Source organism: Chelmon rostratus, chromosome 15 (assembly GCF_017976325.1).
Source record: "Chelmon rostratus isolate fCheRos1 chromosome 15, fCheRos1.pri, whole genome shotgun sequence".
NCBI classification, from domain to species: Eukaryota; Metazoa; Chordata; class Actinopteri; order Chaetodontiformes; family Chaetodontidae; genus Chelmon; species Chelmon rostratus.
The window spans coordinates 16,549,786-16,574,984 of record NC_055672.1 but is presented as its reverse complement, the minus strand read 5'-3'; the positions used below and the strand labels follow the sequence as shown (position 1 = coordinate 16,574,984).

The following is a 25,199-nucleotide window of genomic DNA, read 5'->3' as shown; positions in this document are numbered from 1 at the left end:
TAATCCCTGACAAGACAATTAAAGTGATATTCGTGATTAATCTGAAACACCAAAGCATGTCGAAGCACTGGTGTATTCAAGAGGTAACACCAGTCTGTTATACTGCTTGCTAAGCCTACCTCTATCTAAGCCTGGATCACCTCTGCAGTGACAAAACATTTCTCTGTCTGGTTAATCTGTCAAAGATCCTTCTAAGTAGGGCTGCAACAAAGGGTTATTTTCACTATTGATTAAATATGTCCATCTAAGTTCAGGTGATATCTTCAGATGTTTCTTGTTGTCTGACCAACAGTCCTAAACCCAAAGATATTCATTTTATAATGGCAGTAAACAGAGAAATGAAACACTGTTTCCAGTATCTCACACTGGAGATGCTGGAAAAAGATTCTTTTTCTTTTTTCTTAAAACTTTAAAACAACTAATAGATTATTAAAATTGTTGCCGATTCATTTTCTGTCTCTTGTCTAATTGATTAATCAACTATCTGTTGCAGCTCTACTTCACAGCCAGCTATTTTCTGTTATTTTGCTTATTAAGAGGGGCAATTTACAATTAGACTGGTTGCTTTACATATGAATTAGTCAGAGCAACAGAAACTTGTGGAGAATCTTGTGCATTCAGTAACTATATCCATTAAAAGGTAAACAATGTAAATTTAAAGGCATATAATGTGTGTTTCTTGGATAACATTTAATTCGCTTTTAATTTTGACAAGCAGTAAAATGTAACTGTCAAGTTCAGCTGTTAACAGTTGTCGTCCATTCCCTTCTACCACACGTCCAATTCCATTAAAATTTGAATGAGGCACCTGGAAGTTAGTTTTACAGAAATAAAACACTTTATTTATATATGAATCTGTCTTTGCTCTTGTTCACAAACAAGTTCAATATAATTTAACAATAGATGAGTTAAAAGGCTACTTGAAGACTGGCACTATACTGAGACAGAATCAGATCTGGGCCTTCACTGTTTCTCAGGCAACCGCTGGAGTACAGATAAATTTCTTTTCTCACTGTCCTCATCCAGAAGAATTGGTGCAAACCCAACATTGATCTAGGCATCAGTGTACATATATATCTCATTTACAAAAATATACACAATTTTGATCCTGTCAGTAAATTTTGGTCATGCAAAAAACAAAAAAACAGTACCTACTCAGCACATCATTAACCATTACACAATAGATAAATTATGAACTGTACCATCATACAGCATACATATACAGATTAAGCTAATACTGTGCAAATACACATTTGAGCTGTACAAAAGTATCTTAAACTATTCGTGTTAATCTCAATTCACAAATCTTCAAAACAACTACATGAAATATTTTGAAAATATCACATCACGTTTGATGACACAGCAAACATATACACCTTTCAGGCCCCTGTCTTCTTCCTCGTTTTTTTGTGCATTTCCATTTTACATTCTGCAATAGTGTCTTGATTTGTCTACAGTACATGTTTGTATTATGAAAAAAAACCCAATGACAATAATGAGATTGTAAAATGTAAAACTAGTGAAGTCTATCATGATAATGCGCTACCTTGTCAAAGTGCAAAGAGAGCAGGTTGGGTGTGTTAAAGACCTGATGTCAGTGTTTTACAATTGTCCATGCTTGTGTACCAGAGGAAATCTCACTGAGATAAGAATAAGAGCTCATAATCTTTAAGGACTTTCTCTTTATTGATAAAAAAGTGCAGGCACTATAAGAAATGTAGAACATCTCTGTCTTCAAGTAAGGTCCGTGTTACTGTTCTTCTCTTCCAACATGTGGTTGTGTTTGGATTCTGTTTTACCTTTAGGACAAGGCCCTCAAGACCTCATTTAAACCTTTATGGACATTGGCAGGCTGGGAGGCAGCACAGTCAATCAGGCTGGGCCCCATCTGGGTGTATAGGGCTTGGCACAGGTTGGCGGTAGCACCCCTCACGCTGCCGCCCCGGCCATGAATGGTGCCGCTGTGGGTGGAGGTGCCCAGGAGGTGCCACAGCAAGGGCAGCACTTTCTGCTCCACCATCTGGGGCTTGCGAGGGTAGAGTTCAGTCACAAGATCTGGCAAGAAAGTGAGAAGAAACAAGAGGTGGTCAGACACACAAACCAATTTGAGAGCTAAGGCTGAAACCCTACTACACTGCTCAGTTATTACAACAAACATACCTGCAACCTTTTCGACGAGATCAACCTTTGCTTTGCCATTTAAAAACTGAGCCTTGGTGCAGAATGGCTGAAGAAGAAGTATATTATCTGTCGTGGAAGCACAGAAAATCACAAAGTTAATTATCCAATCAGGACTAATTTCAACTCAAGCAGAAATATTTGAATCCTTGAAATGAGTACCAAGATTTAAGATAAGTGCATTAATCGCTCCAATAGCAGCAGAGTAGATGGCGTTGTTCTTGGAATTGAGGTGATTGTCCACGATTGCTGGGACCAGGATGTTGACCACTTGGGACAGATTGTCCTTTAACAAGTGGATGATTTTCTGTAGAGACTCGAGGGCATACAGATTGACCTTGCTGTTGGACTCCTGCAGTCTGGCCCTGAAGGCATCAAACAACTGACAGAAGAGAAACCAAAGGGAGAGGAACAAAAGGTGAAAGAGACAATTTGGTGATGTTTTCATGATCAAACAGAGCTACATGATGGTAGTTGAGAACCATGAAAAAGCACATCAAGAAATATTGAAGGATTAAAAAAAACAAAAAAAAACGTAGTACTAACCGGGAATATACTATTGATGACCATGTTGGGGTTGTGTTGACAGTCAGCAGCTAGCTGGTCGATTCCCTTGATCCTCTCTCTGAAGTCCTTTGAACCCAGCAGATCTGAGATCCGCTTGATATATTCGGTCTTGTCTGCAATACTCTGCTTCTGAGATCTACAGCTGTAATGGCTATTTGACTCCCTGTAGATGATGCAACACACATCAAATTTGTTTATAAACCTGTATGTAAAGTATAAATAATGCACTTTCCATATGTATTATGCAGTTTGTGTAAGCTACACCTCTGCTTAAAAGGCTGAGTTCCGTGTTAACACCGCTGCACTGGTTGATATTCACACCCACCTGTTGGTCTGGTTGAGCGGCTCCCTGGTGAGAGATGAGGCCCTGACTGTACCACTGCCTGGGAGGGAGCGTCTACCCCTGGCTGACTGGGTGTCTTGGGGCATCTCACCAAGGCCCTAAAAGGACCCAGACACTTTCCAGGTAAGATGACAGTGTGACCTTTAGCAAAAACACCGATGTTATAAATGCATACAGGAAAAAACACTGTACCTTTGTCTTGAGAGTGAAAACAGTGTCTCTGACAGTCGGCAGGTCTTTGGTGGGAATGTATTTCTCCAGGATCCTGTCGAAGTCAGGGTGGGATGACAGGGACAGCAGCATTCGACGCCCAAAGTACCTGTGGGTTGAACCAAAATAATAGTGAGAACTCAGATGCTGAATCACAGTCTGTCTCCTCAGCAGTGATGCTCTGTTTGGCCTTGCAAATGTCATGTCCATAAATCAGCATAAATGCAGGTGTATATTATATGTGACATACGATAGAGTTGTATTGTACTGCATTATATTGAAAAATGTTTCTTTTTTTTCCCCTAATCCTGTTTACATACAAAAGGCAACAAAATATTACAAACACTTAAATCCAATAGACAACCACAACAAACTGAGGCATTAAAAATGACAGGAGTTGAGTAAAATCCTCTCGGATAGTGTCAACAACTATACAATTATACGTTTAGCCTATGTTTATGGTCACTCGGCAGATTTCATGGGATGTGCCAACCAATTAAAAAGCATAACAAAAAATTTTAATTAAATTAAAACACCAAATCTTTTGGAAAGTCTCATATTTTGTATTTTCCTAATATCAGTTATGTTTTATTTGCTTTTTAGTGGTCTAAAATCTTCCAAAAACCATGATGAAGATGATCAGTGAATCGACTGGTCAACCCAATCACTCTTTGTTTCTTTCCTACTAACATTTCGTAAAACAGAAATTATTAATTAATCTCACAAATGTTCACTTGTGCAAATGCACAAATTAAAAACAGAGGACTAAAGGCTCGAACTTGTAAAAAGTCTAACTGAAAACGCAGACAGCAACAACAAAAAAAGTGTCTCTACACACCTGGCTTCCTGTGAAGAGTCTTGTGCGAACTTGGTGACGGCAGGTAAGATTCTGTCGGTGAGATCTTTACCTCCAGACAGAAGACGGACAGCACCGACCTTCTCTACCAGATTAGCCAGGTGCTGGGCGGTGCATTTTCTCACCACTGCATTAAGGTGACTATCAGAAGAGGGGAAACCAGACATTAAGGTTTTAAAACTGGCTTGGCGTTAACAATACTGCCAAAGAGCCCACAAATTTTCCAAATCTTAAGTGTGCTAAAACAGCACGTCACTGTGTGTATGTAGACATAGTGCACAAACTGACCTGAGTCCCCCAGAGAGTAAAGCACTGATGCTACGAGTGGGTGTGCAGTGCTGCACCATGCAGTCCAGTGCTGCATCCACATCCTGTCTAATGAAGGCGTTACTCTCCCCGGCCTTCTGCAGCAAAGCTTTAACTGACCCCTCCAGCTCCTGGTCCATTGCCCTCTGCAGGTGGGTGTACAGATCACCCAGCGTACACACTGCAACCCTAGACACGCCTGACCGCAGGTTCTTCACCTGAATAATATGGATATTAATAATACCTCACCAGAAACAGGATCATTCCAGCATCAAACAACAGGAAACAGAGGTAGACATGACAGACATCTATATGACACAAATCAGGTTTAAATTTATGAACCAGGAGTGAAGCACTTCAAGTTCAGATGGAGTAAACCAACAAAATGAATACAAGTTGAAATGTGGGAGTGTTACACAACAAGTTATACTACCTCTTGAATGAGAGACAGGCAGACATCATGAAGCCTGCCCTGGAGTGTGTCTGAGTGGTAGTGAGCCAGACTGCGCAGGAGCGTCAGCCCCTCGATCTTCTTCTCCCTGAAGTAAAAAAAAAAAAATGACACAGTTGGTAGCCAATTTTTTGTAGACTTTCTTGACCACATGTAATGATACAGTTCCTGTTCTGTGTAATATCTGCTGATAGTGTCTGTGTTACAAAGGTATATAACTGCATAGCAGAGGATATTGATGCCCCACAAATGTCACATTATTTGGGATGACTGTAATTGAACATTTTCCTCTTAATGAAATTCTTAGCTAACCAACACCTGCAAATGCATTTTTCATTCTATTATGTAAACCTCCGTAAGACCCCTGGTTTGAGTTATCAAAAGGATCAAAACTATTCTTCTCAGTTGAGATACTGTATCATGTAAGCGTTTCTCACCAGTCTTCAGAGCTCAGCAGGTTAAAGCTCTGTGTCAGTGCCAGGTCAGGCTTGGAAAACGAACACAGCTCCTGATTCTCTGCGAGGTTCTTCCTGTGGCCCGTAGTACCAGGGGACAGCTCATCTAAATGGCCCGTGAGACACCACACAGCACACAGACACACAGATTCGGTCTCATGTTACATCTCTATCAGTCTGAAAACAAGCAGTGTGTGTGGGTGGCGGTGCATTAACAGCAGGTTGTCAAAACAAAGCATTGTGGCACATTATCCAAAGCAAACATCTTATTCACCCATGCTCTGGTGGCTCAGGCAGTCTAATTAATGTTCCAACATTTCCTATAAACAAATACCTGTTAAAGCACTGGTTCATCTATTTATAATGCAGTGGAATTCTGCTAAATTACAAGCCAGTGTCAGACCAACTGAAAGATGATACACAGCAACATAACAAAGATACACTGTGACATTTTTTAGTTGGTTAAAAACAGAAAATGAGCTTCACATTTGGTGCAGCAGGTAGATGAAGTCTTTCAGGTTTTTAAAACCACTAACCTGAGCTGTGGGACAAAGATGGTCGGGTTCTGCTGAGGCTAGGGGCCCTCCTAAGACGGGATAGGTTTTTGGGGTTGGGGGGCACTGTGGGGGGGCTCGGCTGGTGGGGCGGAGTAAAGCACGTGGTGGGGCTTTGGGGTCCTGGTGGGCTGACAGGACTGGTGGGGCTGATAGGAGACTCATCAGAGAGAAGGTCTGCTTTGGTGGAGGTCAGTGTGCTGCCGTTCAGATGCAGATCTACATCAAAGAAAATCAACATTTCAGGTCGCTGGCTGCAAAAATTATGAGTCGCATACATGGATGATTTCATTTCTCTAGTGTGAGGGTTAAATAAATTACATTACAGCAAGATCCAATCATAAAGTGCCAGGAGCATCAACATATGGACTGACAATATGTCATAATTAAAACATATATTAGCCAAAGGATGGCAAAGTAGATGAGAAGCTAAGGAAGTCATTGAAAAAGCTCATTTATAACCAATAGTAAAGAATCAGAGAGTGTAAAACTAGCTAGAACTAGAAGCACAGTTAAAACAGCTGGTTAAGGTTCACAAATCTCTCTCTTGCCTTTGATGATTAATACTCTATTCTCCTCTGTGGGTGAGTCAGACAGCATCTGCCTGACTCTGTGGCGAATCTTGTCTCGAGTGTGGTCCCCCTCTTGCTGATCCAGACACTGGAACCGCATCTTATCCCTGCTAAACCTTGTGTTCTTCACCCTCTGCCGCACATGGATTGGTAGAAAACACACCAGGTGAGACTTTGATAACTGGAAACCTTGTATGATGTGTGACACTGGACAAAGTGTGACTAACCTTAACCTCATCTGGGCACGGGCTGTCATCACTATCTATGTGACTGCCCGACAGAGCGCGACTGTAGGTGCCTGCCGAGGGATCAGTGGGGGGTTTGGCCACAGAATCATCCGGCTCAAGTGTCAAGGCAACTCCTGGATGGCTGGAGGACACTACTGTGCCAAACATGCCTGAGATGCATGAGGGGGGTGTTAGATAACTGATGGAGAGAACTGAAATGTTAAACTTAAATCAGAGGTGAACATCAAGCCCTTCGAGCCTTTGCACACCGTCTATGTACATCCACTAAAAGTGCTTGTTTTTGCCACTGATGGGCTCAGATGGTTATTTTAAGTTTTTCTAGTATTTAGCGACAGCGCAGCAGCCAGCAGTCATGAAACAGAGTGTAATGTAATCCCTCCGGACGTTTGTGCCCCGTCAATGTAGGTCCACTAAAGTATTTCTTTCTGGTTTGGTTGAATAAACTCTTATTTCATCAAACTGAGTAAAAAACGAATTAATGGACAACAGAAACGTTTTGTGACAACTGTCCATCATTTTTTTAAGACTAAATATATATATTAAAATATATTAAATATATTTGAATTTAGAATATTCGTTGACAGCTCGAGGAGAGGCTGACCTCTTCCAATGACTCCTTCAGGCACATCTGTGGCTGGTGAGTTCCTGCTGCTGTGGCTCTGAGATCCTAAGAATCAAAGGAGAGGATTGGATTTTAATATTTACCTACACAAAATACTATTCCAAGGTAAATCCAAGAAAAAGCTCTGCTCTGCTCGACATCACCGCTGACTGACCTTTGGCAGGCTTCAGAGCTCTGACTGATTCCCGGATGGCTGGTTTGACCAACGGAGGGGAAGGTCTTGTCTCTTCCTCCGTTTTGATTGTTCCATTGGAGTAAGTGACTCTCTGCCCAACCACACCCACCTCAGACGACAGCTCGTTTCTCTGAGACAATCCTTGAAAAAACAGAAAACAAAGACATAAATAACATAAACTATACAATGAAACAAATTGGGCACAACCACTTTATCCCTCTTATACCTTGAAGGCTGCTGAAATCCATGGATGCAGAAGACCTCAGTTTTGCAGAGGGCACTCTTGCAATGCGAGGTTTCATTCCTGAAGAGGCTGAGTTTCCGGGGCTGTTGACAGATGTGACAAGTGAGAATGATGCTGTAGAACTGCTTAGCACCGTTCAACACATTGATAAACAACACCAGGTGGGTACCAGGTTACCACTGCTTTGACAAGTCGCCCGGTCTGTGACAGCATTTACTCAATGAACTGAAAAACAACAACAGATACCTGGGCTGGCTAATGTCCCCACACACTGCAATTACTCATTATAAATTTAACATGGCCAAGTCTGAATAATAAACTCAGAAAATAATTAATTATTTGAAAACATGACATGTCGTATTCTCATATCTGTTTACATAGGACATGTAGAAATACAACTCTCACTTGATTAAACTAGGGATGCACGATAATTATTTCCTGTTATCGGGCCGATAAAAGGAAATTATGATGTCATTCCGATAAGTCCGATATCATGACAACCAGCCCCGATAACATGTGTGTTTTTGTCAGCACGGCAGTGCTTGCTCCCGCTATGAGACACAGATGGCCTGCAGCGAATGCTGCGTTCAAGAGACGTTAGCATAATCAGAAAAACTCTGTCTCACTGGGAAAAATCAAGAATAACCCCTAATGCCAGAAAACAACTCGTTAACTCGGTCATAATTTTGCTAGTTGCTGACTTGAATTAACATTCGCAGTATTTTTTCACATGTTACACACAAAAAATAGAAACATAAACTTAAATAGGCCGAAAGAGCGACTGGCAAACGAGGTAACGGGGGAATGTACGTTACACCTTGAATGCAGCATGCGGCACAGCGTGCTTATGAAAACAGAGTTCAGTCTACTCTTGCCTGTCACCGCTTTCACTGCGCAGTGGCTCTGAAAGTAAACACGTAACTTGGCGGCGGTCGGCTAGTTTAGCTGTAGTTTGCGACTGTTATTTTTCACAAAATGGATGAATATTTTTCCGACTCTGAGGTAGTGGACGATGACTTTGTTTACGATGGACGTCCTTACCGTTTTGAGTACACGGACGAGGAGCTCGTTGAAAGGAGGATGCGGAGGCAGAGAGAGGAACAGCTGGCCAAACAACAACAAACGCGTATCTCCTGGCCGCAAGTCATCACATAGTGACATCAAACTGTGACATCACACACTGACATCACAGTGTGACATCACAGTGACATCAGAGATAACACAGTGACATCACACAGTGACATCACGTCACGTTGTGACATCACGCTGTGACATGACACGCTGTGACATCACACGGTGACATCACACAGTGACATCAAACTGTGACATCACACACTGTGACATCAGAGATAACAGTGACATCACACGCTGACATCACGTCACGCTGTGACATCACACACTGACATCACACACTGACATCACACTGTGACAGCTGGCCAAAACAACAACAAACGGCTGCGTGTCCACGAGTAAAGTGCTCAGAGTGGGACTTGCGGCCAGGAGATACGCGTTTGTTGTTGTTTGGCCAACTGTTCCTCTCTCTGCCTCCGCATCCTCCTTTCAACGAGCTCCTCGTCCGTGTACTCAAAACGGTAAGGACGTCCATCGTAAACAAAGTCATCGTCCACCACCTCAGAGTCGGAAAAATATTCGTCCATTTTGTGAAAAATAACAGTCGCAAACTACAGCTAAACTAGCCGACCGCCGTCGAGTTACGTGTTTACTTTCAGAGCCGCTGCGCAGTGAAAGCGGTGACAGGCAAGAGTAGACTCATTTTAAATCAATATAATATGTTTTAATCACTATTTTATGTCACACTATTGAATGCTTTAGTAATAAGCCGTGTTCTAAGCGGGATAATGTATAGTGAGCAGTTTCCTACGGAGAAGCGTCGCGTCGGGCTTCTATGTCATCCTGAAGGAAGATACATGATCCCTTACTTAGACTTATCTATGTAAACAAACTGAAGAAGGGCAGTCCATAGTAAGTCAAGCACCATCACGTCCATGATTAAATCTTCAATAACCTTAGCCCGTGGGACATCTTTGGCAAATTTCTTGGACTTTTCGAAAGCCTCGCCGTCGCGTAAGTCCCGGTGGCTTCTTTGCGGCTGCCTTGCTAACGTTAGCGTCTTTAGCAGGCCGGCCGTCCTCATACGCTTTCCAGACTCCGTCAAAGCGGTGGTTATGTTTCAGGTGACTGATCAGGTATTAAAGCTCGTGCAATTTCTCGCTCCTAGTGGAACTCGCTTGGATAATTTGTTACGAATAACCAGCGAACAATCTTCTTCGGAAACTTTGAAGAAGTCTGAACTCTGTTTTCATAAGCATGCTGTGCCGCATGCTGCATTCAAGGTGTAACGTACATTCCCCCGTTCCCTCGTTTGCCAGTCGTTCAGACTTATCGAAATGACGTCATAGTTTCTTGTTATATTAGAAATGACCATCACAGTGACATCACACAGTGACATCACACAGTGACATCACAGTGACATCAGAGATAACACAGTGACATCACACACTGACATCACGTCACGTTGTGACGTCACGCTGTGACATCACACGCTGTGACATCACACAGTGACATCAAACTGTGACATCACACACTGTGACATCACAGTGTAACACCACAGTGACATCAGAGATAACAGTGACATCACACACTGACATCACACACTGACATCACGTTACGCTGTGACATCACACACTGACATCACACACTGACATCACACTGTGACAGCTGGCCAAAACAACAACAAACGGCTGCGGGTCCACGAGTAAACGGCAACTGGTGGTGTTCTTGTGGACAATGTTCATCGATGACAACAGAGGAGGAATGCCTATCCCGCTTAGAACACGGCTTATTACTAAAGCATTCAATAGTGTGACATAAAATAGTGATTAAAACATATTATATTGATTTAAAATGAGTCTACTCTTGCCTGTCACCGCTCTCACTGCGCAGCGGCTCTGAAAGTAAACACGTACGTTGCGTAGCAACCGCCTGTCACTGTGCGCAGGCCGGCAGGCAGGAAAACTTATTTCTTTACAGATATTCAGCGAAATCATGTCAAACAGGGACAAGTGAGTATTTAAGAGTGCCGTCTTCTAACTTCTGTCATTACAATATGCACTGTGCATTATTTTTGTTGTCATTGAGGAATGCACTTTTTCAGTTTGTTTAAATGTTTTAGAAATGTTTGAGTCTAACTTGTGCCAGTGCATTTATTTTCTATGTATATTTATTTTTTGTAAACTTCTGGAATACACTTTTTCAGTTTGTAATCCTGATGCATGTATTTGCATCATTTCAAGGGGCCTTTATTTTTTATATCAGTAAGTAATGCACCTTATTTAAATTGATGTGAGATATCAAATAGGTTTGTTTGATAGCTTTAAGAACATGTTTGAGAGGCTTACCAATAGTTTTTCATTGGAAAAATAAATATCTCATCATTTAAAGAGTCAAAACTGTTTTTGGTTTTGTTCGTGGTATTGATGCCATGATGTTAGGTATATGTGTGTGTTATCGGTTATCGGTATCGGCCTTTAGGAGCTGAAAGTTATCGGTTATCGGTGTCGGTTTTAAAAAACAGTTATCGTGCATCCCTAGATTAAACATTTTCAAGAGTTTTTCCTGAATACTGCTTATGAAATTTTGCATCAAGATGCATCAACATCCAATCAGATCATCAAGTCTACTGAGGGAACCTCATGCTTGTGTAAGTATACAGCTTTTATCACAATGTGAAGTTTTTGTACTTACAGTATCAATCTACTCAAAGACAGATGCCATGTGCAGTGGTGGAGGGACTTGAAAAGCAATATATGGAAAATGTAGCATAATGTGGATCCTTCACCTGGTTTTGATGCCATTGAAGCTGGAGTTGGCGACTGAGCTCAGACTGGAAAGACCACTCTCGCTGGCTGAGCTGGTAAGCATTGGAGAGGTGTGTGATGGTGAATCAAGACCGAGGTCTAGCCTAACAGCTGAGTCAGGGCTGTCTGGATCTGGATCTGAACTAAGGCTCACTTTGGCCCTCTTCTTGGCAGCACTGTTGCGCAATGAGCGCAGGGAGTTCAGCATCTGTGAGCAACATCCAAATTAGCACATATGAGCATGGAAAGGAATGTTATCAATTAAGCCAAACCTCAACCGCTGAAGTAGCAGACCGTACCCTCATGCCTTTGGTCATACAGTATCTATTGTACCCTAAATACTGGAGTGCTTCTTTAAGGATTCTCAGATGCTGAGGGTGCAAGTTGGAACTTGCAGTGTCCTATATTTTCCAGCTCAGTCTTTCCCATGAAAAAGCAGTTTGCTAACCTCTTGCATGTCCAGAGGATCATCCTCTTGAGAATCTTGCACTGCAGTGATGCCATCTGGGTCCAGAAGAAGGTCCCTTTCTAGCTGCTGAGGGCTGCCAGGAGCTTTGGATCCTTGACCATTATGGGACTGGATCTGCTCTGCTGTAGGAACAACTGGCGAGATAGATAGGGTTGCCCTGGTGCTGCTCAGAGCCCGGCGGAATGATGAAGTGGAAGAAGAACTCACGAGGGAGGCACGAAGGGGCCGGGGAGAACATCTGCTAGAGAGATGGTCCCCTGAAGAGGGTAAAAAAGGGGGGGTTATAAACAGGCAATAAAATGAAAGCACAACATTTCCACACTCAGCTGACATCTGACGTGTCAGTTTCTTTTTGACGAGATTACCCTTTGCTGCGCCTGCTGCGTCTCTCCAGGGGCTGGTGTCTCGCCGGTGAGGGCTGTTCTCTCTTTTGTTGGGCCAGGTGTTGGACATGGAGAGGGATGAGTCTGCATGACGGTGGGACAGCGTTGGAGTAAGTATGCCTCCTGGGAGTGTAGCCAGTGGGTAGGACGGCAGTAGAAAGGAGCCGGATGCAGTGGGGTTCGAGGGGAGGGAAAAGGTGCGCTCAACACTGGGGTTCCTTGAGAGCGCGCGTCCCTTGGGTGCCACTGTGAGACAGAGCATTTACGCGTCACGAACCACGAAAAACTGAGATGGAAATATGGTTCATGACTGGCTTGATGTTGAAGACTGTCCATTAAAAAGACTCAATTTCTTAGTTATTTCCTCAAGATTTTGTTGCTCATTTGTTTGTAAAAACTTTAAAGAAGAATTTGTAAAAAAAAAAAAAAAAAAAAAAAAAGCAGATCATTTAGAGGCAATGAGTCCTTACCAACATCTAATTCAGAGAAGTTGGTGGTTTTAAAGATGTCAGGGTCTAAATTGAGGCTTCCACTTCTTCTGAGGCGTGCAGGGGACACCCTCCTTCTGGGAGAATGAGGCTTCTGAGGCTCTGCAGAACCTAGATGGGAAGAGTGTTTTTCCATTCATGCTATAAATTAAAGTAATCAAGTCCAGAAATAATTGAGAATAACTGGGCACACACAAAAGAAATGGCCCGTGTGTTTAATGGACTGTCCATCCCCCTCACATACGAAGCTGAAGTGACAAGCAAGTGAAAAGTTTTTTGAACACAGGATGGAAGACAATGGATGGTAGACAGTAAGACGGTAATGAGCTCTATCCAGCAGTACATATCACATGACTGAGGTATTGCATTCATGTGGCTATTGTCACAGTCCTAGTTTGGAATAATTCCACAACATTAGTTTGAACTAAGTTTCATTGTTTTTTCTTGTTGTTTTATGAGGGACAGCTGGAGTGTAACAGTAATCGGTCTAACGAGTAGAGAAGAAGAGTAGAGAATTAAGTATTGCTTAAAATGCTTCTGGTATTCACTGTCTACTTTTTTCTCTCTTTCTTCTTTCTTCAGGCTCTTCTGAAACTTTATTTAATGCATACATTAAATGTCTGCTCCTGACAATTGCTACTCCTGAACAAACATTCAAGTCTGACAAAGTTAGCAAATGCTCTTGACCTTTTGCATGAGATATTGAGCTGTTCCTTCTTGAACAGTCCTTACGTTCAGATTTAATAAAAAAGCAGATCTTGACTGAAGATTGAGGGTGTTGCAGATATTAGACTGATGGTAAGATTGTTTACCTTACTGGGCTGGTAAATACTGCTGGCAAACTTTGCAGCTATAAATTCAACAAGTTTCAAGTCCAGTCTTGCCTGTGAGAGCAGACTGTTCAGGGACACAGAGGGTATGTAGAGGGGTCACACACAGTTGCAGACAAAAAAACTGCACATTTACACAGTAATGTTGTACAAGAGTGGAAAATTTTAGCAAAGCACACAATGGATCTTTATAGGGTATGGAAAAAGAGAGTATGCAGATATTCAAAGCACACTTCCTGCACTTCTAACCTTCATTTAGGGGTTACCACCATGTCCAAATTACAGTAACAAGTTTATCTAATCTCTGCACAAAGAGTTAAAATCAAACAGCCAGTGGGTCAAGGAGATTAAATCAAATACAAAATCCTCTGAGGTGAGAAACAACATAACATTTTGGCAAGAATAATTGAGTAGGCAGCAATGCCTTTCCTCTCAGAGAAATGACTGTCCATTTCCCATCACCAGGCTTCTTTTTACTGCTTGTGTCCAAACTAAGGGGTTGTCAGCTGCTGGTAGGTTATTTTCAACTTGACAGCACTGACAATCTGCTCTTAAAATACAACCCCTTGTTGATATTCACAAAGAGCATAAATCTTGTGTAGTAGGGCATAGTTTGTACAAAATGTTCTTACCCCTGTAAGCTTCAGAGGCATTGAGGGGTGAATACCATTCTCACAAATAGCCTGCCTCATTGTGACATGCTCTGAAATATCAGCAGACTATAGTTTAGAAAACTAAACAGTTGGTGAGTAGTAGGTGTAATGTTAATGTGTAATGTGTAATGCTCTTCTGGTGTGTTGGGAGACTGGTATGACACTCATCTGCCTTGCAACCGTGCTCATCTCAGGGCTTCTGGTGACATGTGGCACGGTGACTCCTCTGACTCAGCATGCTAATCCAATTTAAAGCCGCTCTAATTTGAGTTCAGCTAAAGTTGACCATGACAACCAGTTACTGTACTTGTCACCTCGTATGGAATAAATGTGCGTGTGATGTTGAGAGAAGGAAAGTATTGGCACTTACTAAAACTGGGTATGTAGGTCTCTGGACTCAGCTTCCTGGACAAGGGAAGGAAATCCTCACTGGCCACCTATTAGCAGGCAGAAAATGATTTTCTTTAATAACAACAACAGAGGATGAAGTTCAAATAACTAACTAAAAGCCATCATTAAACAAACAGGGGTCTAAGTGTAATTCCATCCACTGGCCAGAACAAAGGGATGCCGCAGATACTTAGCCAGCTCAGACAAGAGATACTACTACTGTAAACAGACTTAACTGAATGTACATGACATCTACTGTCCTTATGAAAATTTGACTACCAAACTACAACCTCTGGAATCTTCGTCTACCATAAATAAATCATGTCGAGAGAGGATTATGACAGATTTCTACATCAATGCATGCATCTCAGCCTTTCAGAGATAGATAGATAGCGAGAGAGACAGAGAGAAATAAAGTGTGTCTGAGGTTATTCTCACTGCCTACAATCTGATCAACACTCATCAAGGAGCACTTGGTGTGATTGCAATCAACACCAGAGCTGTAAATAAGCCATGTTTTACAAGCATAACCCTGTGATATTACCAATTATGTCTCACACTCCCTTCAGTACGTGTGCTGTGTGATAATGGGGTTGCTGGGAAACAGACACTGCAGTAAACAGAAGGTTTTTCAAATGGAGGCTCTAAGCTGGATAATTGATTCTGGAGCAAAATATGGTCAAGTTATACCTCATGAAAAAAATGGATATTATTAGAATAGAGCTGATAGTAGCTTATGTTTAATAAATAATTTTACTTTGTTAGCTAATAAATGTGATATAGTGTAGTGTATGTAAATAGTATTCAACATTACATCCTTTAACCCAACACAGTGACAGGTTGACCCTGATTGTTGCAAGACAATGAATGCTCATCTTTGCTGCAACATTGTCACTGTGCAGAAAAATGAGTCACCTACTGTATTTCTTCCAGGAATAGTGCCAGTGATAATGAAGTGCTCAGAGATTTTACCTATCTGTTCTTCTCTCTGTATACAATGAATTGAGAGCCACATATTCAAATATACAATACAGCCTATTGGTACCATTGATACTGACAGTATCAATCAATGGTACTGACAGTAGCCTAATTATTTTACAGATTGTTGATAGCTTTATCATTCCTCTGTAATCTAAGCAGTACTAAAGGGAGGTAGAAAAAGCAAGCATACAAAAATAACCTCCTTTCATGCTCTCTGCAATGACTGCACTTGCTGAATGATTGGGAACAAATCAGCGTAACTGCCTGGCCACTGAGATTCTCTGTCATTTCAAAGTCAATATGAAAAACACTGTGGTACTCCTAAAGCCTCTGTACAGCCAACAAATGACTGATTAAGTCCTAATTGATTGGAGTATTTTTAGGAAAAAATTGCACATTGCTTGTTGAGCTAATAGCTGCTTCATCACTGTCAATCAATGACAATAAGGACAAACTGTCCATCTCTTATCAGGGTAAACTAGCCCACAGTACATCTAACAGCCCCTCTAAACTGCATGTCTTATTTCAACAGAGAATCATAGAGTTACTAAAAACATGTGCTAAATCTGGTAATGATCCCGGATGGCTTAATTATCACAAGAGAAAAGTGAGAATACGGCACGTTGACAGTGATGATGGACCACACCTGTTCGGAGTACTTTCCATTAGGGATACTGTATTGCTGGTCATTCTCAGTGGACGAGAAGCTCAACATCTCCCACGGTAGTTTGTTCTTCCCTTTACCCGCACTGACAATCCTCCTTTGAAGGGGTAGGTCATCAGTGAGGGAGCCTAAGCTGCCATAGCCATGCAATCGGTCGCAGTCTGGTTCAGTTCTGTGGCTCCTGGCGCTGTTTACCCGCCCTCCGTTCATCACCCAGTCTAGATCAGCTCCAGAACCATACTGCAGAGAGCATCGGTGTCCTGGTTTGGGCACCACCAAGCCATACTCCACAATCCCCTCTGGGGAGAGTTTCGGAAGAATGTGCCTTGCCCGTCTTGCCTGTACAGCTGCCATAAGACCTTCTGCATCCTCATTGAGTTCAACCATGTCCACCGCTTTCATCAGAGGCTGCTTTTTCCCTGTATCAAGGCAATAGTCGAAAACAGCAAACAGCTCAAGAGTGGCATGGCGAACCTTCCTTTTGCCGTCTGCCAGGTATGGTGCAACTTCAAAACAAAGCTTAGGGATGTTAAAATCCTTCCTTGGATGAGCGAGCATAGCTGCCATAATGATGTTAAGGACATCTTCCCGAACCCTTGAATTCTTGTGTTTCAAGTTGCCAGTGACAAGGTCCAATATTTGTTGCGGTGCAACAGCTTTCATCAGCTGTCGAAACACATTCATGTATTCATTTCTGGTGATGGTGCGTGTGTCCCCGAGGGCCTTCAGAGCCACTAAGACTATCTGTTTGAAATATTTGTCTACACCTGTATCCAGCTTCTGAATGAGTAAGTTTAAGGCTTGTAAGGTGCCATACAATACTTTAAAATTACTGTCATCCAGAAGTCGGGGGAGAAAATTGATGAGCTCCTCAATACTGCCAGATGGGACTGATTTCATGTCCATTTCCGAGAGGACACGTTTGAGCTCCTCCACCCCATCTGTGCGATTTTGGTAATTCTTCAGGTCCAGAAGCTGCTCGTGTAACTCCTGGGAGATCAATCCAGGTATCATTATTGATGGTCTTGTGGTTGTGGTCAAAGTTGAGAATCCAAACGAGCGAACACAATCCAGTGAGGACAATGAAATTCCTCCTCTTTACTTCGTGCTTTCATCCTGAGTGGTTGGTGATGGAAAACCACTCTCCCGTTTGTCAAGCTGTGAATGCACACCATAGTGAATTAAACGGGTTAGCCACAGGACAAGCCCATTTGTTTACAGTGAAATGAACGCACGATGAACGGTAATAATAATAATGTATATAAACATGTTACAACACAGCCACAGCACTGTACATATTCTAACTGAAAGAGTGTCTCATTGGTCCTCAACATAATTCACCATGAACTACGTTACATTAGAGCGAGTGGACACAACCACTTGTGGCTGTCAGACACGGTAGTTATCGGCAGAATGGCTGAGATAACATTCACTATTGAACGTTTCGTTATTCCCTGTTATTGTAACATTAGTCGCTATGAAGTGTGTCGATTGGAGCCTGAGCCGGTTAAACAATAACAAGTAATGGCTTCAATGGGCTTAGAATCAATCCCTGACTAATGTTACATTACCGTTAATCAGCCTACATAAGTTAGCTAACGTAGCGTTAACTCTAGGTAGAACCGTAGCTAACTGCAACACCGTTCAAACGGTGCTAAGCTAACTCGCTAACGTTCCTCTGCTAATTGTGTTGGTGGTAAGTGCTGGCTGACTGCGCTAGCAAAGTTAGAAAAGCAGCAAGAAAATAGACCTCGCATCTCTCCAGGTCCTCTTCGGTGACGCTCGAGGAGACTGTTCAATGTTAACGTCGCCAAAATATCCATGTCATGTTGCGGCAGCTACTGTTGTCTGACTGACATTTTCCACGGTTGTTTTTGCTTGAATCTGGAGTGTTGAATGTTTGGAAGCTACAGAGTTATTCTCATAGACAGAAGCCCACACACATACACACACACACACACACCGACGCTGCAAAATGGCGAATACATGTCGCAAACTGAGCGCTTCCATGGTGACGCGAGTGCCAGGCTCCTCCAGGCGGTATCATCACCAGAGCCGCAGTAGAGACCGGGACGAAAAGTGAGTCGAAAAATTCACAAGTAGTCGAACTTATAGAACGTGTTAGTGCTTTTGTTGTTTGAGCTTTATTGGGATTATGTAATAAAGAACAGTCTAGATTTACTGTGCAAAAACGCAATTTATCCATTTTAACCATGTGCACAATTCCATTAGTAATATTATTATTTTTTACTCCTTCTGTAAAAAAGAAAGAAATATAATATAAAATAAATATATATACATATATATATATGTGTGTGTATACATATGTTTGTTTATATATCTGTGTGTGTGTGTGTGTGTGTGTATACAGGATATCATATACTGTCCTGCATATACTGTATATGCAGCATAGTTTTGATGTACTTACTGTACTTACTAATTTAAGTGTATGCAACTTTATACAAACAACAGTAAAATGCAGTTTGGTAGTTATGGCATCAGTAATAATTTAATGCAATATATAACAGTGACAACATCCAATATGTATTACATTCTGTGTGCTTTGTGTTTATCAAAAAAGTCTGCAGAGTAATGCTGTTGATGTTATTATTTCTTCTCAAAAAATACATATATATACTGGTAAATATTACTATCATTGTTAATACACTGTCTTGGCTGCTCACATTAGCGTAGCTTTTCCCTGTAAATAGCTGCAAATTACGTTTTATTTTGAAAGCAGCGGAAGTGGGTGTGCTTCCCTCATAGCTCGCCAGTATAAGAGCTCATCTGTAGCTTGGTGGCTAGGCTGGCGGTAGGTTGTTTTCCTGATAGCTGCCCGGGGTTCCCACTCGTCGCCGCTGAACTCCGCCACTGCAAAATCGGTCATTACAGCGGGACACCAGACGGACTATAGGTCAGAGGTTTGTTTCCATTGATTTGACGATATACAAATGTTATTTGACAGCTAGCTATAACGTCAGTTTTTGTATCTGTCAGCCATGTTACTGTATATCAATCAATGATGCAGCTAGCCACAGTAACCGTGTTTATTTTTAGCAGCTAACCTTCGCTGGCTGCAGTGCAAGGAAACAGACAAACGATCTGTGTATTTGCAGGAGTCGAACATTGTTGACGATATGATGGTGCCGATGCTTATATAAACATGCTAGCTGTGGAAATGTATTTCTGCAAAATCCAAGCTGTTAATGGGTCTTACAGTGTGTTAGCTAGCGCACTAGCTGTCTGCTGATTTAAAGCTACGAGGTAGCTACCGAGTTTTGATCTGGTCATGTCCTCAGTTCAGAAATCAAGCCAGGGCCCCAGTCAACAAACTAACGGTGAACGTTATTGTGACTGAATTGCATAAAGCATAATTGCATGCACAGCAGCATGAATGCAGACGGTCTGAGGTGAAACTAAAATGTGTACGCTTTCTAGCCAGCACGGTTGCTCAACTTTAAGCAGCGTTAGCACTGGATTAAGAAGATCATGCTTCTTTAGCTTGCATCGCAGTAGACTGCTAACAGCGGATCGGAAACCCTACTTTATCCCTTCAAAACATAATTGAACGCATCATACTGCCCAGACATGTTTCCCAGACGCGGGCTGTAATTACGTCATGTTGCACAGGCCTGCGTTTAGTTGTCTTTCAAGGCTTGTAGTCTCAGGGTAAAGATGACAATTTGTTAATTTCCAGGATTTGCAGTATTTCCATTGGTTGCTGGACATGTGTCAGTCAATCAGAAAATTTCACAGAATCAGCAGCCTCCACAAAATGTCAACAGTGCACTGATATGTGGATTCCTGCCCTCAGATGGACCAGCAGGACCAGTCCTATATGTTTGCCAGTCTGAAACGGCCTCACTCAGAGCAGCTGCTGCAAGGCCTCCAGCTCTTGCGGCAGGATCACGAACTATGTGACATTGTCCTGCGTGTGGGTGATGCCAAGATCCATGCCCACAAAGTAGTGCTGGCCAGCATCAGCCCTTACTTCAAGGCCATGTTCACGGGTAACCTATCGGAAAAGGAGACCTCCGAGGTGGAGTTCCAGTGCATCGATGAGACTGCCTTGCAGGTATGCTCTGAGCCACCAGACACCTGATAAACTGCACTGACTCACTGCTTGTAGCATAGTTATTGTTTATATGGTGCTTTTTCTCTTTGTCTTCCAGGCCATCGTTGAGTATGCCTACACTGGCACGGTGTTTATCTCCCAGGAAACTGTGGAATCTCTGCTACCAGCTGCCAACTTGCTCCAGGTTAAGCTAGTACTTAAGGAGTGCTGCTCCTTCTTAGAGAGCCAGCTGGATGCTGGGAACTGTATAGGCATCTCTCGCTTTGCAGAGACATATGGCTGTCATGACCTGTGCCTGGCTGCAACTAAGTTCATCTGTGAGAACTTTGAGGAGGTTTGCCAGACAGAGGAGTTTTTTGAACTGACGAGGGCCGAGTTGGATGAAATTGTGTCCAATGACTGCCTTAAGGTGGTCACAGAGGAGACTGTGTTTTACGCCCTGGAATCGTGGATCAAATATGATGTAACTGAGAGACAGCAGCATCTGGCTCAGCTGCTGCACTGTGTTCGCCTTCCACTCCTCAGCGTCAAATTTCTCACCCGCCTATATGAAGCCAACCACCTTATACGAGATGACCACGCATGCAAGCACCTGCTCAATGAGGCCCTCAAATATCATTTTATGCCTGAGCACCGGCTCTCCTATCAGACTGTGTTGTCAGCACGGCCCAGGTGTGCCCCGAAGGTGCTGCTTGCGGTAGGAGGCAAGGCTGGACTGTTTGCAACATTAGAAAGGTAATGATAATCACTTTAAGCACTATTGAAAAGGCAACTTTCCCGACCTCTGTATTCTCTATGCCTTCTCTATCTTTGGTGTTTAAAAACAAACAGACTAATCCGGATAATAACTGTTTTTCTCTTTCTTTCCAGCATGGAGATGTATTTCCCTCAGACAGATTCATGGATAGGACTGGCCCCTCTCAGTGTACCCCGATACGAATTTGGAGTGGCAGTGCTAGATCACAAGGTGTACGTGGTGGGAGGCATCGCCACACACATGAGACAGGGCATTAGCTATAGGAGACACGAGAGCACAGTGGAGAGCTGGGACCCCGAAAGCAACACCTGGTCCTCGGTGGAGCGTATGGCCGAGTGCCGCAGCACACTCGGGGTGGTCGTCCTGGCCGGCGAGTTATACGCACTCGGAGGCTACGACGGCCAGTATTACCTCCAGTCAGTGGAGAAATACGTCCCCAAGTTGAAGGAGTGGCAGCCTGTTGCACCCATGACCAAGTCCCGTAGCTGCTTTGCCACTGCTGTGCTGGATGGCATGGTGTACGCTATCGGAGGCTACGGCCCAGCCCATATGAACAGGTACGACCACTGACACTGGACATGATCTGTTTTACCTGTGGAAATAAACTGCATATTGTTGGTGTTTAAAAATTAGGAATGAGGAACTTGGATTAACTTTAAACAGTCAATCCCTGTACAATTTGGACAGCAGCAAGTTTGGTGGGTAGTTTAAGATTAATAACTGTATCTTATTCAGAATATTACCCAATATTTAACAAGGCACTGAATCATTCTGTAGCTGCTCAGCTGAAAAAAAAAAAATAGCCTTTGATCTCAGTGAAAAGCTTCTGGCTCTTTTAAACCTAACCTGGCTTTCTCTTGCAAGGTCTTGTTAGTTTATTTAATAGACCTGGCAATCAAGTGAAGGATGTCAAGTGTTGCTGAGAAAATGGCCAGGGCCATGTTAATGAGTGAAGGGGAGTCATAACAGAAGTGGCTGCTGAAGTTTCATTGAGAGGCTGCCTGGCTGTGTGCTGCTGGTTAGACCTCTGTTGTTGCTGTGGATCTCTAGAGAGCAGTGCCTCTGTTGCTTGTTTCCTTGACTCCTGTAGCCCATCAGGAGAATGTGTTTAGACAGAGAATCTTTGGGGACTGTTTTCTTCTTTCCCCGGTGGCTTATATGTCCTTGCATACTGCAAAACAATTCTAGACTTCTAGTTTCCCAGTTGCTGTAATTCACCACCATTGGCACGAGTTGCACCGGGTGTGTGTGTGTGATCGGACCACCTGAATTGTTAGTAGCTTTAAATAACTCTTTAATATGACTAAATATCGGTCAATTAAGTCCTTATTTCTAAATTAAATTAGCATGTGAAGTAGATTCCTCATCCCTGAAATGCATCTGAAGGAGAAAATCAGGGCATTTGCATGTTGTAGACATCTAATTAAATGGAGATAATTAACAATACTTCAGACAATTTTCCAAAGCATACCACATGAGAATAGATTTTCCGGATGGCTATTGTTTCAGTTATGCTGGTGTAGTATGAAAATCCACTTATGGAGTTTCTTAAAATCATTCCAGAATTCATGTGGGGTGTCTGTTGAGGAACTGCAGACAGCTGGGAGACCACATCAGTCTACATTGTTGCATTCTATTGTGTTTTCTTGCACACAGCGTGGAGAGGTACGACCCCAGCAAGGATGCCTGGGAAATGGTAGCCCCCATGGCAGATAAGAGGATCAACTTTGGAGTCGGCGTCATGCTCGGCTTCATATTTGTGGTGGGCGGACACAACGGCGTATCGCACCTGTCCAGCATTGAGAGGTATGATCCACATCAGAACCAGTGGACAGCCTGCCGACCAATGAATGAACCACGCACTGGTGAGTTTACATCATGTTGTAGCTCAGGCCCCACTTCGTAGAATTCAGAAATGCATGAAATGTGACTGTGGCCTCATCTTGCAGGTGTGGGCTCTGCCATCGTGGATAACTACCTCTATGTGGTGGGAGGTCACTCGGGGTCGTCCTACCTGAACACTGTCCAGCGCTATGACCCTATCTCAGACAGCTGGTTGGACTCGAGCGGCATGATGTACTGCCGCTGCAACTTTGGTCTGACTGCCCTTTGACCCATGGCCCAGCCAGTTAGGACCCAATAAGAGAACTTAGACACAAAGACGTTTCTTTTTTGTTGTCTCCTCCTCCTTCCTCACATTCATCCTCCAGGTGCAGAGGAGCACTGCACGCCGACGTGAACACCAGAGGAGAGGGAGCCTGCTGGGTGGATGGATGTGCCGGGCTAGCTGGCTGGCTAGAGGGGGGACCACAGGCATGGCTGCGGAGATGAGAAAGAGCTGCAAAGCTGTGTGGAAAAGCGAGGAAGATGATTGGACGGCTGTTGTCACGGGCACGAGGAGACGACTGCTCTACTGCTGCTGGACCACAATGAGGACTCTGAGCCATTTCCCAGAGGATTGTGGGAGAAAACTTGTCACTTTTGTTTCAGACTTCTCTGTTAGCAGACATTTTATTTGTTTGTTTTCTTTGTTGCCATTAATTGTGTTTAACACTTAAATCTTTTTTTAATTTCCCTGCTGCAACTGGAACCATGCGTTCAAATTTTGTAGAGCACCGCAGTTTGCTGGCGTATTTGTATGAATATGTGGTTGTTGGCCATGTAGTGTGTATGTCCGTGTGTATGCTTGAGGGGTACGTGCATGTCAGATAGGATTGTTTGTTTTGTTACGTGTCCGCGTGCAGAACTGATGCTCGGGCTCAGCGACGTAGGAGTTCTGCATCAAAATCAGTGCTTCACAAAAAAGAGAAAAGTTGGAATCTTTATATTTTCTCAAAAAGGGCTGCCTTTTTCTCTCCTGTAAATAATCTAAATGAAATATATAGATATGAATATATCCTCTAGTGCATTGCCTGTAAATGTTTTCTGCACTGGGTCACTAGTGTGTGCGGATGTGTGTGTAGTTTGATTTCAAGGGTCAGCGTAGAGGTGAATGACGAATTCACCTGAGAGTGTTTGCCACTAGTCTCTGCTTCATCCTCAGAGCCATTTGAAAGCCCCCGTGTTCTAGCTTCTGTCACATCTTCCTAAGGTCAGGTCACGAACTTCTTGCTACTCTTCACAATAGTTGAATTTGACCTTGGCCCTCTGTTCACCCTTTGGTCTGTACACAATACCAACTGGTGCTATATTTAGGATTCAGGATTCAGCTGTTTGTCTGTGTTGCCTCACACAATTAGGTCAACCTCTGTTCAGCCTCAGCTACATCCCTGCGTTAGATGTTCCTTATTTGATTTATGTGCATTAAAATGCGTCAAATTTAATGGGCCCCCAACCATGCAATAACATAAAGTCCTACTGAAAGTGAAGCCTGTGGTTGGACAACCACAAACTTCTGTCTGAATATTAGCACTATCTTTGTTCTTTTTATTTTTATTTAATTAAAACTACATCCTAGTTAGCATTCCCCTACCCTCACAGTGCCCCTGTTGCAGGATATGAGCATGCTTTGTTATCGTCTCAATGCCTGTTCCCAGTACAGTGTCACTCTTTTAGCTATAAACAAGACCTTTTCTGCCTGTGATTGGGTCTGACACCTGCACTCACCAACTCGCCGCCAAACATGTGACCATCATGTGGCCAAGGTCTTGCTTGCAAGCTCAGGTTTGAGGTAATCCGTTCACAGCTTCATGTCAAGTGCCAAAACATGACCTTTTTTTTTTTTTTTTTTTTTTTTTTTTTTTGTTGTTGTTGGGCATCTTTCCCACCTCCAGTGCTAGAAACGACTTCCCTCGTGTGCCACAATTGAAACATTTTCTTCTCGTCCTTATTGCTAATATATTAGCATTAC

General features: G+C 42.9%; 2 protein-coding genes across 4 annotated transcripts; one reads left to right on the top strand and one right to left on the bottom strand.

Annotated features, from left to right (window-relative positions):
* Positions 1 to 687: 687 nt before the first annotated feature.
* Positions 688 to 18,431, bottom strand: LOC121618296 (TOG array regulator of axonemal microtubules protein 1). 2 transcript variants are annotated; one of them, XM_041953713.1, is made up of 23 exons: positions 18,268 to 18,431; positions 16,500 to 17,675; positions 14,853 to 14,919; positions 12,982 to 13,110; positions 12,494 to 12,757; positions 12,108 to 12,385; positions 11,641 to 11,867; positions 7,764 to 7,864; positions 7,517 to 7,678; positions 7,342 to 7,407; positions 6,720 to 6,889; positions 6,472 to 6,628; positions 5,903 to 6,139; positions 5,349 to 5,472; positions 4,894 to 4,999; positions 4,443 to 4,678; positions 4,137 to 4,295; positions 3,281 to 3,407; positions 3,071 to 3,186; positions 2,725 to 2,908; positions 2,341 to 2,560; positions 2,161 to 2,247; positions 688 to 2,055 (listed from the first exon to the last, which is right to left on the bottom strand). In XM_041953713.1, the coding sequence occupies exons 2-23, from the start codon at positions 17,529 to 17,531 to the stop codon at positions 1,802 to 1,804; spliced, it is 4,503 nt and encodes a 1,500-aa protein (XP_041809647.1). In that variant the 5' UTR covers positions 17,532 to 17,675; positions 18,268 to 18,431; the 3' UTR covers positions 688 to 1,801. The 2 variants fall into 2 exon arrangements, with proteins under 2 accessions (XP_041809647.1, XP_041809648.1); XM_041953714.1 differs by having other exon boundaries at positions 6,472 to 6,625.
* Positions 18,432 to 19,321: 890 nt separating this feature from the next.
* LOC121618612 (kelch-like protein 28) lies at positions 19,322 to 25,055 on the top strand. Of its 2 annotated transcripts, none has more exons than XM_041954135.1 (6): positions 19,322 to 19,431; positions 20,332 to 20,592; positions 20,690 to 21,327; positions 21,463 to 21,906; positions 23,006 to 23,214; positions 23,299 to 25,055. In XM_041954135.1, exons 2-6 carry the CDS (start codon positions 20,332 to 20,334, stop codon positions 23,460 to 23,462), a joined length of 1,716 nt encoding a protein of 571 aa, XP_041810069.1. In that variant the 5' UTR covers positions 19,322 to 19,431; the 3' UTR covers positions 23,463 to 25,055. The 2 variants fall into 2 exon arrangements, with proteins under 2 accessions (XP_041810069.1, XP_041810070.1); XM_041954136.1 differs by having other exon boundaries at positions 19,340 to 19,438.
* Positions 25,056 to 25,199: the final 144 nt, after the last annotated feature.

What these genes read in the sequence shown, in the direction of transcription:
- LOC121618296 (XM_041953713.1), bottom strand. Translation starts at nt 17,531, where the DNA reads ATGATACCTGGATTGATCTCCCAGGAGTTACACGAGCAGCTTCTGGAC. An exon ending in GCCTGTCTCTCATTCAAGAG is followed by an intron (nt 4,679 to 4,893) that starts GTAGTATAACTT and finishes CATATTATTCAG; the next exon opens with GTGAAGAACCTGCGGTCAGG. An exon ending in TTACTCTCTGGGGGACTCAG is followed by an intron (nt 4,296 to 4,442) that starts GTCAGTTTGTGC and finishes CTCTTCTGATAG; the next exon opens with TCACCTTAATGCAGTGGTGA.
- LOC121618612 (XM_041954135.1), top strand. Translation starts at nt 20,332, where the DNA reads ATGGACCAGCAGGACCAGTCCTATATGTTTGCCAGTCTGAAACGGCCT. An exon ending in TCGATGAGACTGCCTTGCAG is followed by an intron (nt 20,593 to 20,689) that starts GTATGCTCTGAG and finishes TTTGTCTTCCAG; the next exon opens with GCCATCGTTGAGTATGCCTA. An exon ending in CTGTTTGCAACATTAGAAAG is followed by an intron (nt 21,328 to 21,462) that starts GTAATGATAATC and finishes CTTTCTTTCCAG; the next exon opens with CATGGAGATGTATTTCCCTC.